This window comes from Diuraphis noxia, unplaced genomic scaffold, assembly GCF_037042655.1.
Source record: "Diuraphis noxia isolate RWA-SAM2 unplaced genomic scaffold, SU_Dnox_SAM2 contig0004, whole genome shotgun sequence".
NCBI lineage: Eukaryota > Metazoa > Arthropoda > Insecta > Hemiptera > Aphididae > Diuraphis > Diuraphis noxia.
In genome coordinates this window covers 7038463-7054594 of record NW_028301714.1, presented here as the reverse complement: position 1 = coordinate 7054594, position 16132 = coordinate 7038463, and the positions used below count along the sequence as shown (strand labels likewise).

General features: G+C 30.8%; 1 protein-coding gene across 3 annotated transcripts in view; it reads right to left on the bottom strand.

Moving 5' to 3' along the window:
- Nucleotides 1-16132, bottom strand: part of Fas2 (neural cell adhesion molecule fasciclin 2) — a 192583-nt gene that overhangs the window by 9103 nt on the left and 167348 nt on the right. For 2 of the 3 annotated variants that reach the window (XM_089227825.1, XM_089227827.1), the window contains exons 11-12: nucleotides 10071-10205; nucleotides 8128-8197 (exon numbers count right to left, since the gene is read on the bottom strand). In XM_089227825.1, coding sequence (XP_089083951.1) covers nucleotides 8128-8197; nucleotides 10071-10205 — 205 coding nt within the window. Of the gene's footprint in view, nucleotides 1-8127; nucleotides 8198-10070; nucleotides 10206-11724; nucleotides 13749-16132 lie in introns of those variants that run through there. The other variant, XM_015514883.2, reaches the window with a different exon arrangement.

The following is a 16132-nucleotide window of genomic DNA, read 5'->3' as shown; positions in this document are numbered from 1 at the left end:
AATATTTCACATAATCTAAAGGCGTGTGCAGACTACGAGTACCTATACTTACCTATGCAAACAATTCTCCCTTACCTCCAAGTGAAATTATATTATGATTACGATTTGAAATTCATCAAAGTATATTATATTAAAAATTTTAATCACTCAAGTTCTATTCACTCTTTTGCCGGAATGCGTGGGGTTTTTGGATCCATAACACGATAATCATTCAATAGTATGTAAAACTGTTAGACAGAGGCAGCTCTTTGAAACCGAAATGTTGAGTTTACGTTTTATTTACTATGAGTTCTTCAACAAAACACGACATTTCGAGTAACAACGGGTCTTGTCTTGGGATTTAAGAGTGGAAATGGACATTGCACACACATTATGATATCAATGTACATAAATAGTGAAGCCTCTAAATACAAGACATTCTCGGTTATTTTGTCCACTATTCGGAAGTGTACTCTATTCGGTGGTGTCTTTTAGAGGAGGTTTCATTGTACTACATAATATATAATATAGAAAACCGATTTTTCAGTTGTCTATGATACATAACACTTCACACTAATATTTAACATTATACACGAACCGCCGTCACCTTTTTTTAACTATTCCAGAAGCCTGCATTCGCATTGATATCTCATCATAATAATATAATACATATTATACAGTGTTAAGGGTCATAATACACAGTCAAAAATCCATATTACCTACCAAGTCTCTTAGATAATAAAAATTAAATTCGTACTATAGAGAAATTCGTTACATAAATTTAGTTCTTATTTTGTTTGGTTCTCAACAATATTTAATTTAATAGAAAATGTTTTTGCTAAATGGAAATTCAATAACATGGAAGTTTCACTGTACATTACAACATACAGGCAGTATTCATATACTGGTTAACAGAACGATTATTTAACGCTAATTCGCAAATCAGGGTACAATATCAACTAAAAGATTATTAATATAATAATATGTATACAACAAGAAATTGCCAAAATGGCAGAAATTATGCAGCATATATGATAATGATATAGGTAGGTCATGATGGTTGTTTAAACCTTACACGATGACGTGGTGTTTTTTGTGTATGAGAATAAGAAGATTATATAATAGTATTATCTATGCTCTATTAGAGGGTTTCTCTTACTAGCTCTATATAAGACACAATATTTTCATTGATCAATAATTTCCTGGGTCGAATGACATTATTTTATCGTCCATGAAAAAGGTGCTGAGCACATCATATCAACGAAAATGTACACTACGAGCGACCAATATACCTACTTATCTATACCTACTTGTTGAGAAACACAAGAAATTTCAAAAACAAAAATTATTTAAACGTTAAAAACGAAATTAATTCTGATTTAAAAAACAAAAAATAATAATAAATACAGAATAATCTCGTGTTCTGAAAAGTCTGCAAAAGACATGTCTCCAATTCTCCGAGATATTTCCAAACTGATTCGCGTTTAAATAATCGACATGCGTGTGTATGCGTGCATGTTAACGATGTCAAAAAAATATATCGACATATAAACAGAGAGGTCAGTCACTTGAAAGAGCAAACAACGTATTATTAAGGTTTTTTTTTTTACATTTTTATTTAGATAATCCTCGGTACATTGTATCATTGTTTGAACTCACAAAACCCTCGTTACCAACAGCTACACTGCACGGCTGTTCTGGAATATCTAAGTATAATGTAACGGTTCGATGTAAAAAAAAAAAAAATGATTCTTAACGACCTTATATATTATATAATGTCATCGTACACATTTTTTTTTTTTTTTTTGATCTTTATAATGGCAGTGTCTGCTATTTATTTATTTATTTATTTTTTTGTTACACTATTGATCTGAAAACAAACGCCCACGATTGATCTCGCTCGCAACGATGATTGCACGCGAATTCTATTGTGCGCGTTTACAAGCTAATACTTTTTATACAAAATCTTTAGTGGTGCGAATAGTGAATATGGAGTCGGGGAGGTAGTAAGCCCTCTTAAAAAATATTCGACTTACGACGAATATGAAAAGAGATTACTTCAAAACCCTGAAGAGAGTTTATATATTATTCATATATAAATACTTCCCCACTGAGAATTGATTTCATTTGTGCCACTGTCAATTTTCGATTTTTCGAGAAAAAAAATTTAATTGAAATTTAATTTGAAGCATATTTATAAATAATTTGTACAGTTTTTTTTTTTTTTTTTTTTGAATTTCAACAGGCGTGATTCTTATATTATATTCGCTAGTGCAGCGTATTCTCTTCAACGCATCTATAACGAAAATCGAACTAAGACAGTCATCATAATTTCTTTTAAAAGTGTTTAAAGTCAACATCAATGAGAGAAATATGATACATTGTATTGTGACTTGCGATTCGATGAGGCACCTTTTGAACGCATCAAATTTTATTTTCTCTATATATACACTCTATAAAATCATAAAATCAGATTTTTTATAATATATTTCAACACACATTTATATCGAACTTTCAGTAAAAATATACCTGACCACAAAACATACATATATGTAGGTAGTAAGTTACGAAATAGTAAAGCGGTCGCACCGTTAAAAAAAAACGGTGATGATTACATCTTTTTTACGTGAAAATATATATATAAGTCTAAAACATATACTCCAAAATAAATAAGAAATAAAACATTTCGAAAAATTGACAGACACTTCGACGACAATACGATATGTTATTTCGTTACAATATAATATAACATATTATATAACGATGTTTAACGGGACTAAATATTGGGAGTATTTAAGTAAAACACACACAAAACATGTAAACATATAAGCACACACATCGAATAGATGTCAGGGTGGCACGGAGGTAAAAAATATAAACATGATGATGTTTTTTTTATTTTTCCAGTGAAAAGGGTCAGGTTTGACGTGTGCGAATCGTCGTTTGAATAACGACACAGACGTTGAATCATATTATATATTATGCGTATGATGAATGTGAAATGATGATGATGACATACACACACTAACCACAGACAGCAAAATAATCTTAACGCGCACTTGCTGGTATATTATTATATTATATGAGATATGACACGTGAGTAAGTTGTGCCTTAATATTATTTTTCACGCCGTTATGATAATAATAGAAAACAATATTTATGTAATATAAATTACATACATACTCATATCGTATTAAAGTACCAAACGCGTTTACTCTTCGTCGTGGTGGGTTGGTGGTTTGTGGGAGGAGGGGTTGGTTGGGAGGAAGTGGGTGGAAATGGCACTAAAGAATAGGGAAAAAGGGCTGTATACACTTTCGGGGTTGCTCGAAATACGTGTATATATACCTCCTATTCAGGTGAACATCGCACCAGTATCAACATGTAATAATATTATATAAAAGTATGATAATATATAATAATATCATCGCATACAGGTGCTCTTGTACGATATAATACAATATTATATTATAGAAATGATGAATAATAATAAAACGCCGTTTTGCGGACAAGCGGGGTGAGATGTAGGTGTGACGCTCTCGACGTTATTATAATAGGTATATGACATAAAGAAGAAAAAAAAACGGCGTCGCATTTTATTATCGTCCTCGTCGTCGAAGCGTATTAAATTCACCGTTTAAAATTAAAATTATTTAGAGTTGAGTGGAAAAGAAGCGAGAGAAAAAACTTTTTCCCGTACGATTATTATTCCGCGTCTTTGGTCGCGCTTGTACTGCATTATATATTATACATAGTTAGTTAACAAAACCTAACACGACTTTAAAAACAAAACAAACAGAAAACTTTTACTCGTGGTGGCGATGTCGATCGTTGTCGACCGAATTATACAGTCACACTTTAGGGATTAATTATTTAATAATATATTATATAAAAAAGTAATGCAATAGACATGGTTCGCACTCCGTACGCATTATATTGTATATAATTAATGTCGACATCGCAGTACCATATTAGAATATTAATTAAATGTTGGCCAATGTCAACGTATTACCCGGATAATATTATAAAACTATAAAAATAACGTACCTATCACGAGATAAAATAATTTTAATATATTTAACTCGTAATATATTATTAAATACTATCAGAGGGAAATATACTTTAAAATAATATGATACATTACATAGTTTTTAACGAGTCACTAATGATACAACCCGAAGCTGAGTATTTTATTTTTGAAATATGATTTTAAACATATAATTAAAATGTCATCATTTGTTATTATACACACGGAATGCTTTCACGACAGCAGATTTAATTGCACAAAATACTAGGATATTTACACTTGAATCGAATTAAGAACTCTTGACTTTATATCCACCAGTGACTGGCTAACGTTAACATTATCTTGATATACTTTGATAGTGAAGATACTTTATGTTTATTCACGAAGAACTACACGACGTAATATGAATAAGTCGTAAGACGAATAATAAAAAAAAAATATATAAAACGATATAATGATCATAAATATTATTATAATATGATCTGCAGTGACCTGGGACGGCTTAAAGTGGTGTGCAGTGACACGCGGCCTCACTCTTTTAAAGAGCTCGCGGTTCGTTCAAAAATAAATTATCGGGTCAGTCATTTATTTATTTAATAATACAGATTCATCGATATGGGTTTACCATCGGACCGTCCTCAAACCCCAAAGTAAAGTATTCAACACCCATTATAATAGTATAGGCCTCGCTAAAACATTTCGCTGATAGCACCAATAATATTATATAATAATATGTTCACCGGACCTGTCTGTACACGCGTACCAACAATTTAGTAGGTATATGAGATTAATTAAAAAACGTTCAACAATAAATTACAAAACGATAAAAAAAAAAAATTTGAAGAATCATTAAATCGGATTCTCGAGAGAATGAGCACGACGGTGATGGGTTCCTCTCTTTGGATTACCGTGATTTCAAAACGTGCGGAACGTTTTACGAGTGAAGTTTTGACATATTACCGTACCCATATAGTTCGATCGTTATTTGATTTTTATATGAGTTTTGGCGGAAAAACCATTATAAACTAACGCGTTATGCCACGAGAAAAACATAGAACTTTAAGAGGACGTAACGACACTGGCATTTCTTGTCTGGCAAGTGCATAACATGGCAGATTTACGATCAGCAGATCACGTTTAGCTCCGTTAGTTTAAAAACTTAAGAGAATTGGCCTATTATGAAACTTGATGTTGAGAACACCATCTGTGTTTGTGTGTGTGTGTGTTTTTTTTCTAACGATAGTTCAATTTCGTAGCAAGTCATGCGTATATATAAAAACCGTAAATCAAAAATGCGCATAACTCACTTAAAAACTAATTTATCGTAAAAAACCCACATACAAACACGGCAGATAATGTTCTTACCATCGAATTTCATAATCCATTCCAATATTTTTAAGCTATCAACCGAGTTAAAAGCGATCTGCCAAGTGTAAATGCGATATGTTACGCACTTGTATAAGACGGAGACAGCAAATACGCGTGTGGCGTCCTATTAACTAATTTAAAAGTTATCACTACATATCGGATTTACGAGCATATAGATTGATAACTCTGCACATAAGTACGCGTCCGCAGCTCACCTACCCCTGCAGCGCTATACATATAGGTAATATAATAAAATGTAGGCAATTAGTACGTAATAATGACAATATTACAGACGGGTCTCTGGACATTTCGTCCTCTAATAATATGTGGGCCACTATATATTATCATGCATAATAATATATTATTGTCGCGATCTTCGACACTGAACCACGACGGTTGAAAATAACCTAAATCGTACGATAATCCGATGCGTGTACGAGTGTTTGGGTAAATTCGGCGTATATTATATGTAGGTGTGTATAGATTTAACGACAGCTCGTTAAAACCGTCGTTGGTTATAAAGACCTATCAATCCCTCCTCCGCGAATACATCATGTAAAATACCAATCCCAACTTAATGCGCCTGACAATAGCGTGGGTAGGTAGTAAATATAAATGCAGCGCACGAACACAGCTATATGTTGGTATAGCACAATATGCAATAATAATTAAGACATTTATTGTAATATTATTTTATTGCTTCGCTGTGTGGCGGTTCGAAACAACCCTCACAAGTGCGCAACTACTACTGTGGGGTGGGGAGGGGGGGCGAGGAGGCCGTTTGCGAACACATTAATTACGCGAAAAATTAGTGAAAGGGTGGGCGCACACATATACAATAATACAATATACACAATGTATAATAATATATAGGAATGGAAACAATTCTTTTAATAGCTACCTAACATAAATAATTATTTCTCTACCTCGTATACAGTTTTTTTTTTTTAGACATTTATAATATCTGCGATGATATCGAAAAACTCTTAATTCTCAATTTTCGATTTATGATTCCATAGCAATGTAAACGATTTTCAAACGAAAATACAATTTATAATTACCAATTATTATCGAAAGAATATATTATATATATATATATATATATATATATATGTATATATATATATATTATATTATACACATTTAATTGTTTAGACAAGAAGAGCGAATAAACGGTGGTATGTCGTTGTGTCTATTCGTTTCCGTCGATCTAGAGTTGATGTAAACTTTCATTATTAATGGGAACTATACCATTCGCGTTCAATAATCAAATGATTTTCAGAAAACTAGGCATTCCACCACACATTTAGAATATTACGAAATTATACAATATTAACATATTATGTATAGGTAGGTAGGTACCTAGGCACGCATATACTGTCAAAAGTTAGAAGGTATTGCACATTGGTACTTTTTTTACTCATCCGCACATCACCTCATATACTTAGCTTATAGTACAATTGTATAATATAATTATTATACCAAAACACTTACAAAAGAAATACGAAAAAAAGAACTAAAATCATAACTTTTAAATTTTATTCGTTTGTGGACAAAACAATGATTTAAGTTAAAATAAAAAAAATCAACATCTTTCATATGTAATTGATTAGGCACCTACAATGAGTATTTTAAAATCGGAGAGAATCGGGGGTTGAAGATGAATATAACATATTTGAAAAATTTAAGTAAATAAATAAAATACAATACAAATGAAATCGCACATTTCAACAATAAACACGAAATATAATTTTATTATGGTAAATTTAATCAAAAGTAATACAAAAATATAAAAGAAAAGTATTCGAGACAGCTTCTAAATTGTAATGTTTTGAAATTTCAAACAATATTTTAAGCTTACCCCTTACCTCTACACTCTAAACATAGCGAGATGTCACATCAATAAACTCTGATAAATTCAATTCCTTTAAACTATTGATTTTGCGTTTGAACAAAATATACATTAAACTAAATCAAATTGAGAGGTATACTAAAAATTTATATTTTATTTTAGAGTAGGAAACAATATTCAGCTTTTATAAAAACGAAAAAGTAACTTATCAGTATCTTTTTCACTCCATCGGTTTGAAATTAGAATACATTTCTCATTCACTTGATTGAAATTGTTGGTAATTTCTATGTTTATTCTACCGTGCATATTTTAGCATATATTTCGAAAAAAAACACGTTTTACTATTTTTTATCGCGTGTAAAACTCTATCTCTTGCAAACATTTGTACGATGGTAGGACTATATAACAGCTGGTTAATGGTAAGTACCAGATTTTGAATATTTAATAATAACTACGTTTCGTATTATATTATTAGATAAATCTCCGAGTTGGCGTAGTAACGGTTTATCTAATATAATAATATACCACTATGCAAACCACTTGGTATTTACCTAGGTGGCGTGTTGGCGTCAATTATTTGGGCTGTCTCGGTCGGGATGCATATTATAATGATTAGACGGCGGTGGAGATGACAGTGCGTACACCCGCGAGTGCATAAAACGTACAAAAATTATATGGCATGGCATGGTATGGTATGGAATGGTATGGTATGGTATGGTAGGTATGGTATGGTATAATAATATTATGCTATAGCTATACGCACAAATAATGAATAACACGTACAGTGTCAGAATATCACGAAACCCAGTGGATTAGTGTTACCAGCAAAGTGATTATTAAATGTGTTTGTAAAAAGTATACCCAAAAAAAAAAAATGTGAAAAAATAACGAAAAACATACCTTCCGAGCTTTGCGTCCTCGTCCCTCTTCTTCTTCCGACAACACATCCCGAACAGAATGTACAAGATACCTGTGGAGTGCACGTGAAATGAAAACAAAAACAAACGACAACAACATATTATTACATATTATAATAATAATATTATCAAATTATAATAATATTCCGAAGACGAAGCTAATAACGCTATAAATTTACTATGGCGTATGATGGCGTTAAAAACGGCACATCCAAAAATACATTTAAATTTGTTTTTAGATACATTATAAGGGTGATAGAATTCATTTTATTTTTTGATAAATAAATGAGGTAATAGCTTTCGTTAAACCGGTGTGGTAATACCAAACGTTATTTTATGATATTTTTGATACCTATGTATAATACATATATTGTACAATGTACTGTTCTGTTTATGTTTTGTTTATTTTTTTTAATAGGTACCAACACATGAAAATGAATTTAAATTATGATTGATATTAATGATTTGATGATAATAAATATATAATATAATACGTTGATACCTACATTTTTTTTTTTTTTTTTTAAGAGTACAATTTATCGTATTTCACACTATTGGGGTTAATAGGAGGTGATGAACCTTAATTATGTAACCATCGTAATATTATAAATGATATAACGCTTATTAAAGGGTTAGGTTAGGTTAGGTTACATTTTGACCATACACGTTTTCTGAAATTTCATTCCGAGCAGGATAATTCGTAAATGTCATATATAATATAAAATTATTAGATAATAGATTTTATTAGATTAGATAGTCCCGTTAATAAATATTACATTCCGATGTGATACAGGAAACATTTTTGATCACATCTGCGTAAGTATCTGTAAATTATTTTATTTCCTATTAAATCATGTATTATAAGTGCGCGTATAAGGTTATGTAAAATCGTATAGTACTTCGGAGGTGGTTTAAAATAAACTTATACACAACCACATTTGTAGCATAACACTTTGAATTGTTTGAAAATTTTGAGAATATAACATAATTCTGTGAAAAAAAGAAAATTATTTATCATTTATATCAAGAAAAATTATATAACTCCCTATAAATAAATAAAATAATAGATTGGATATAACTGCAAGACATGAATCGTTTGCATATTTATTGTTTGAAAAAACTATAATATATATAACATTAAAAAATAATGGTTCCTTTTTAAGTATATAAAAGTCAGTATTTGATAATAACTAAATTGGGTATAATATTTAAAGTTTAAAAGTTACCATAATCTACACATGCCAATTGCATAATATGTTTCTTTTTGTTCAACTTCTTTTCAGAAATCAAGGTTGAGAAAACGATGATGGCCGATCCGATAATATGTGATACCGGATATTAAACAATAAAGTTACTCAAATTGACCAAAATATTGGTTTAGAATGTTTTTGTAGAACAAAAAAAAAAAAAAAACAGTTAGAGAACTATTGTAGAAAACACGATCATTATCTAGGACTTGACTAAATATAAATTTTGAGTTTTAACTTCTTACAATACGATGAAATAATTGCATTTGTACGAAATAAAAAAAGTCGTATTATTTTTTACTAATTTTTATTTTATATTTTAATACTGTCATTTGAAATTAAAACGATTCATAGACACTAAAAAGCTGTTTTGATGTACAACGTATGCGCTGACATCATCTATATTGTGTTCAAGACATTCAGGGTTATATATAATATACAAGACGATTACCAACCGATATTGTTAGATCATTCACATTCACGGTTTTGAGTAAAAACAATACATTTATCATGTTATAACAACAGAGGAAATTTCATGTAATATCAGTTGAAATCCAAAAACCAGAAGGACACACGTTAATTTATAACTTTTTTATTTTGTTTTTTATGGCTAAAAAATGTATCCGGTCATAATAATATTATGGTTAGTACGTGGTTACCGTTGGTTCGACTGACTTACCAGTGTTGTTGGCGAAGTAACACGACACGTCGATGACCACCAACACGGTGAACAGGACGGCCAAGACGATGCTGATTATGACCACCGAGCTTAGTCGGTTAGTGTACGGCGGTTGAGCGGGAGGTATGTCCACGCCTGAAATCGAACACGATAAGTCATCATTGCGTATTACGGTGTATAATAATTAACATAACAATTAACTAAAATAATAATATTAACGCCACATTGTTGTATTTTCGCCGCGCTCAATATGATTAGAATAATCGTTTATTATGATATTATCGTTATGTGCGCGTGCGCCGCGCAAAAAAAAGGCGCATTCGACGAGATGCAGTTTTCTTATACAGTATAATAGTATAATAGGACGTAACAATAATATTATAATGTTATGTACGATATATAATAATAATTTATAATTATTGTCGTAAGTGGAAGAAAAAAACAAAGTTAGCCGCAAATCATATCATATTATATATTAATGAGTTTTCGTAATTTTGTGATTGGTGTCGTCACAGGTAAGTACACACATACACACATACACACATACACACACACACACATGCTATATTATACACATATTTTGAACATGCTGCAAAGCGTGCAACACTAACAACAACAATATACGAGGACGTAAAAATATTATGTTGGGACGAGAGATGTTATTTGTTGTTTTCTCGCATCGTCTCGTCGCTCATCTCTCGTTCGCCGGAAAACGTGGCCACAATGTCACTCTGTTTATGGCTCATATCACTATATTATCGTTGTCGTGTTGTACGCGGAGACGTGTAAGTGAAAAAAAAAAATTATTACAAATTTAATAAAGTAAGTATATTATATAATAAAACCGAAGAAGCGTTAGTGCAAAAGCCAAGGAAACAAAACGTTTTTTTTTTAGCTGCTGATATATATGCGGGTGGGTATGCGTGCGTCGCGTATAGTCGTATGAATTACATAATATACATCGTCTGCAGTGGTGACGATGATGTATAAAACTACATATACCCACGTGACAAATCCGAAATCACCGTCATCCGATACGATATTATTATTATTATTATTATGATACCAAATAATAATAATATGTATACGGCGGGTCGTCGGCTATCGGATTTCGTCGTCAGCAGGGGCTGCTGTGATGAGGGGGTGCGAAGAAGCAAGAAAAAATTATTTTAATACCATACATATAGTGAGAATACCGTGCACTTAATATTATAAATCCGTAAACGCGTCATGCTCTTACCTCTTCGGGCACGACGTCATCGTCGTGTTTTAAAACAGTATTATTATTAATTTTGTAGTCGTTGCGATGATGTTGCTGCTGCAGTTGCAGTTTTCGTTGCACCGTTGTTAATATAATATTATACAGGCGAGTACGCACAGGAGGGTATTTATATAGGTATATCCTTTTTTTTTTTTTTTATCGCCGAACGATCGATATCTCTAAACACACGACCCTCGTAGCTAAACCACACCAACCTAACCTAAAACTCAGACCCTTCTGCGGCTAGGTTGGCTATTCACCTTTACCTAATTCGAGGAATAATGCGACTGTCCGGCGATAAAATAACCACCCCAACATTACAATATTTCTAGGGGTTAAGTTTTTCTTGGACAACCACAAGCCGAAAAACGAATACCACAAATCATTGAAAAATTTAAAAAAAAAATGTATACGTTTATTATTGTCTTACTACATTATACATATATATTATATACGTAGTTTGTTTTTTTTTAAATAAAAATTATGTAAGTATAATATAGATCTCTAAATGCATTTACAACAAAATTTCATTATTTTATTACATATAATATTATGTATAGTTACTTAATGAGAATCTAAAACATAATTAGTGAATGTTTTTGTTTACACTTTTTATCGTATTTTAGTATACAATAATAATAATAGTTATCATAATATCAATATAATGGTATAAGGTATATTAATAAAATCAGTGTCAAATTATACATAGTAATAATGATATTTAATATCTAAATCATTTATCTAAAACAGGTGACTATTAAAAAAAAGTGAGTTAAACTTAAATCTTAAGAATTGTTTTTTTTTAATCATATATTGAAAAAGAAAAATTATGAAATAAAAACATAGCTTATGTATAATAATATGTATGACTCCTACTCGCTATATTAAAATAATTATATTAGGTATATTATGGTAATAATGTTTAAACGAATAATAATATTATTCGTCTCTACGTTATTTCATATTATAGTATTATTTATATGCCATGAAGCCCGGATAATATTTACACACACGATGGTGTAGTACCTATATATAGTTTATAATATCATAATTCATTAATCTATTATCACTATGACGTCGGCGTGATGCGGGGAAGAAAACCTATGGTATAAAAACGTATCATATTATTATTAGGTCGGAAATCATACAACAATATTATAATAAAGTAGGTACCCCAACGATATGTTAGGGAGTGGTGTAAACGAATATCGACGGGATGGTTTTTGACGATCAAATACGTTTTCCTGGTATTTAATCAACTACCCATACGAGTGTACTCGGTAAAATTCGCAGTCTAGACGATGGGTTATGCATTATAGCGAATAATAATTTTATACGCAGTGGCCGCAGAGTTCGTCGTACAACTGTAATGGTAAACTGCAGTTAATAATATTATCATTTCCAGCATAGCTGATAAAATATGAGTAATAATCGCTCATCAAACTGCACATGGACGCAAATCGATTGAACGAAACCTAATAATGGTCATATAATTTTTTAGTGGGACGACTGGGACGCGATGATTATCCAGTGCGTTGATGATCATGACTGGCGTCGATAAAACGCGAAACTGGGCGGTAACACATTTTGAAATAGAGACGAATAATATTATTATTATTAACATATTGTACGAAAATCGAAAACAAAAATCTCGCGGAGGGAAACGAATGTATAAAGAGACAGACTATACAGAGTAAAATTGAAAAGAAAAACCTATATATATGTCAATATATCGTCCAGAGATTCGTAGTTCATACACACATATACATTACAAAAATTTATACGATTTTTATCACAACAATTGTTTATATAATATAATATTAGACAAGTACAAGGCTTAAAAATCTACACAATATAATAATATAATAATATTATTATATATATATATCTTACCACGTGCAGCATCTGCGTAGGTACTGCACGTAAAAATATAATATATAATATTATTAAACACTAACCGTTATTAAACGTTTCAATTTTAGCAGTCATATAACAATAAGATTATAATCTTATTTAAGTATTATTATTTCAAGTAAATAATAATATTTTGTCGGTGAGAAAAAAAAACGATTAATGATAATATATTATTATTATCGTTAGCGTAGTATAGATGTGAATACAGCATTATAATAATAATTTATTAATTACGAGGAATAATTGTAAAAAAAAAAAATGAAACAAAAATCATAGCGACTGTAAGTCGAACGGAAAAAAAATTAATAATGATAATAATAATAATAATAATATTATTATGCTAAAAACGTTTCACATGAGTTTTATTTTTTAGCACAACCACCAGCGGTTGCCGCCAAAGGAAGCAGCTAAGCTCAATGCCGACAAGGCGACAATACAATCGCGTACGGCCAATCGGTTAACGGTCGCCGCCGCGTTGATGACGGCCACCTTTGCGGTTTGCTCTGTAAATCACAACATATAACACACTTGGATATTACGCTCGCAGACATAGAAAAACAAATAAACAATAATAATAATAATAATAATAAACAAAATATAAGCAAACAAACAAAAGGGTGTGTTTTGACTATTGTTGAAAGACGGAAGGTCGAGACAAACGGCAACGGCGGCAATAACAACAACAATAATAATAATAATAATACGTAAGGACTATCCCGGCGTGTAGGAGAAGTTGTGGCAGGACGAAGAGGACGAAAAATAAACAAATAATAGAACCGTGTAAATAATAGACAGTTATGTCAGCTACTATTCTTGCGATTATACGACTCGTTTCCGTCAGTAATATTATATTCGCATTTTCCGCCATTACGATTCACTGTTTTTATATACCTATATATACAGTTATCTGCACGAATGCAATATATTATTTTGATTCAGAAAAGAGTTAAATGTGATGGGCACTAGTAAAATTAAATGAATTACTTATCACAATAAATGAATTATTATTTTACGATTACGCGTTGATCGTTGTTAACACGATAATGTCAAATCAAACAACTGAAATACCTGATGATTAATAGATGGGTATTAAAAAATTGTAACACGTTTAAAGTGTTCGGTGTACAATGTTGTTGTTTTTTTTTTAAAAAGGTTTTGATGACGTCTTTTTCTGTTCCGTATACGATATAAAATAAATAAACAAATAAAAATAAATATGTAAGGACGGCTATTTAGTATACAAATTGTTTAGGCGTTTTAACGAATACAATAATATTGTTATAAGTTCGACGAGAAATTGTCAAAACTATAATAAGACTGAAAGAGGAAATGAGAAATACGGTTTTTGACTAAAATAGTGCGTCACACATCATCTCGACTACCCCGCGCAAAAACTAAAACGCTCAACAACAAAAACAACAATAACAATATAATGTTAATATCGTTCGTGTATCTAAAACCGGAGCTCAATCATTTATAATATAAGATATATCGATAAATCATTATAATTGACTACACATAATAAAATATTCTCAATAAGACTATTTAGAATAATTGAGATACCTATATATATATATTGTTTTTAATGTGTAAATGTTTGAACAGCTTGACTGTATACCAACAGTAGCATCCGGTCTGTGTCGGTCGCACCCCGCATCCTCCCCTGAACGGATGCGGCTAATTACGTTTTAATTACAGTTATTGTTACGATGACTGTTTTTATTACTTATTATTATTACATTTGTCGAATTTTTTCGACAGAAAATCGAGCGACAGACTGGTATTGGGTGGTATAGCTGTTGGTATATAAATACAGTGGTATATTATAATATTGTTTTTATAACACGATGCTGCTGATGGATTTTTTCTCGAAAGTTTAGGATTTTGAAAATAATATTATCTAAGTAAGCGTACCACTTTTATTAGATCGTGACGAGAGAAAAAAAATTTAAATTATCATCACATTTTATTTGTACTAGAAATGATATCTATAATTTAAGTTTTCAGCTTTTGTAAGATTGGATATTTTTAATTGTTCATCATTTTGAAGCACTGCAATATTTTTTTAGAACAAAATTCAAATGTATATTATACAAACGAATTCAAATCGATACACCACCAAATCGCAGTGATGCAACATGGCATTTTAAATTGAAAAGGAAAATCTTTGAAATACCATGCGGTTAATATAAAAAAGCTGCACAGGTTATTGCTGTAGTCAATTATTATCTATTGTTATTTTGTTACTTTTTTATCAGTCGTTTTAGTCTTTGTCGTGCGCTTGATGTCAATGTAACGGCGATTACAATTTTTCATACATTATTATAATATACCACAACCTTATGTATTCGCGTTGTCGTCCGATACATAATTATTCAAAATATTATAATTAGATGCTGAAACACGTCTTGATGTTAGTTTGAGTTTGACAAAATAAAATGTATTTGATTAAAATAGGAAATTATCTCGTCGAAAATGTTTGGTACACAAATACAGAAAATTTCTTTATTTAATCTCGTGTAAATGACAATTATAGGTACTAATTATAGTAAGATACATGACTTTACTATAAAAAAAAATATGTTTTTATCTTTTTTCTAATACAAAATAATATATGCAATTATGTGCAGTTTAATGAGTAAATATAGGCAAAGTACAAAATATCATAGATACCTATTATGTCTTGCTAGTGCTATGACACATAATTAGATACAGACAAATCACATTGTTCTACGTCATTTCTAAACGAATATGAAAAAAAAAAAATTAAAATTCCTCAGCCCTAATAAACATATTATAGTTTGTAACAACGATATCGTTGTTGCGAGGACCGCAAAATGTTTTGTCGAGCACACTCTCGCGTGCGATCTATTATAAACTCAATTCC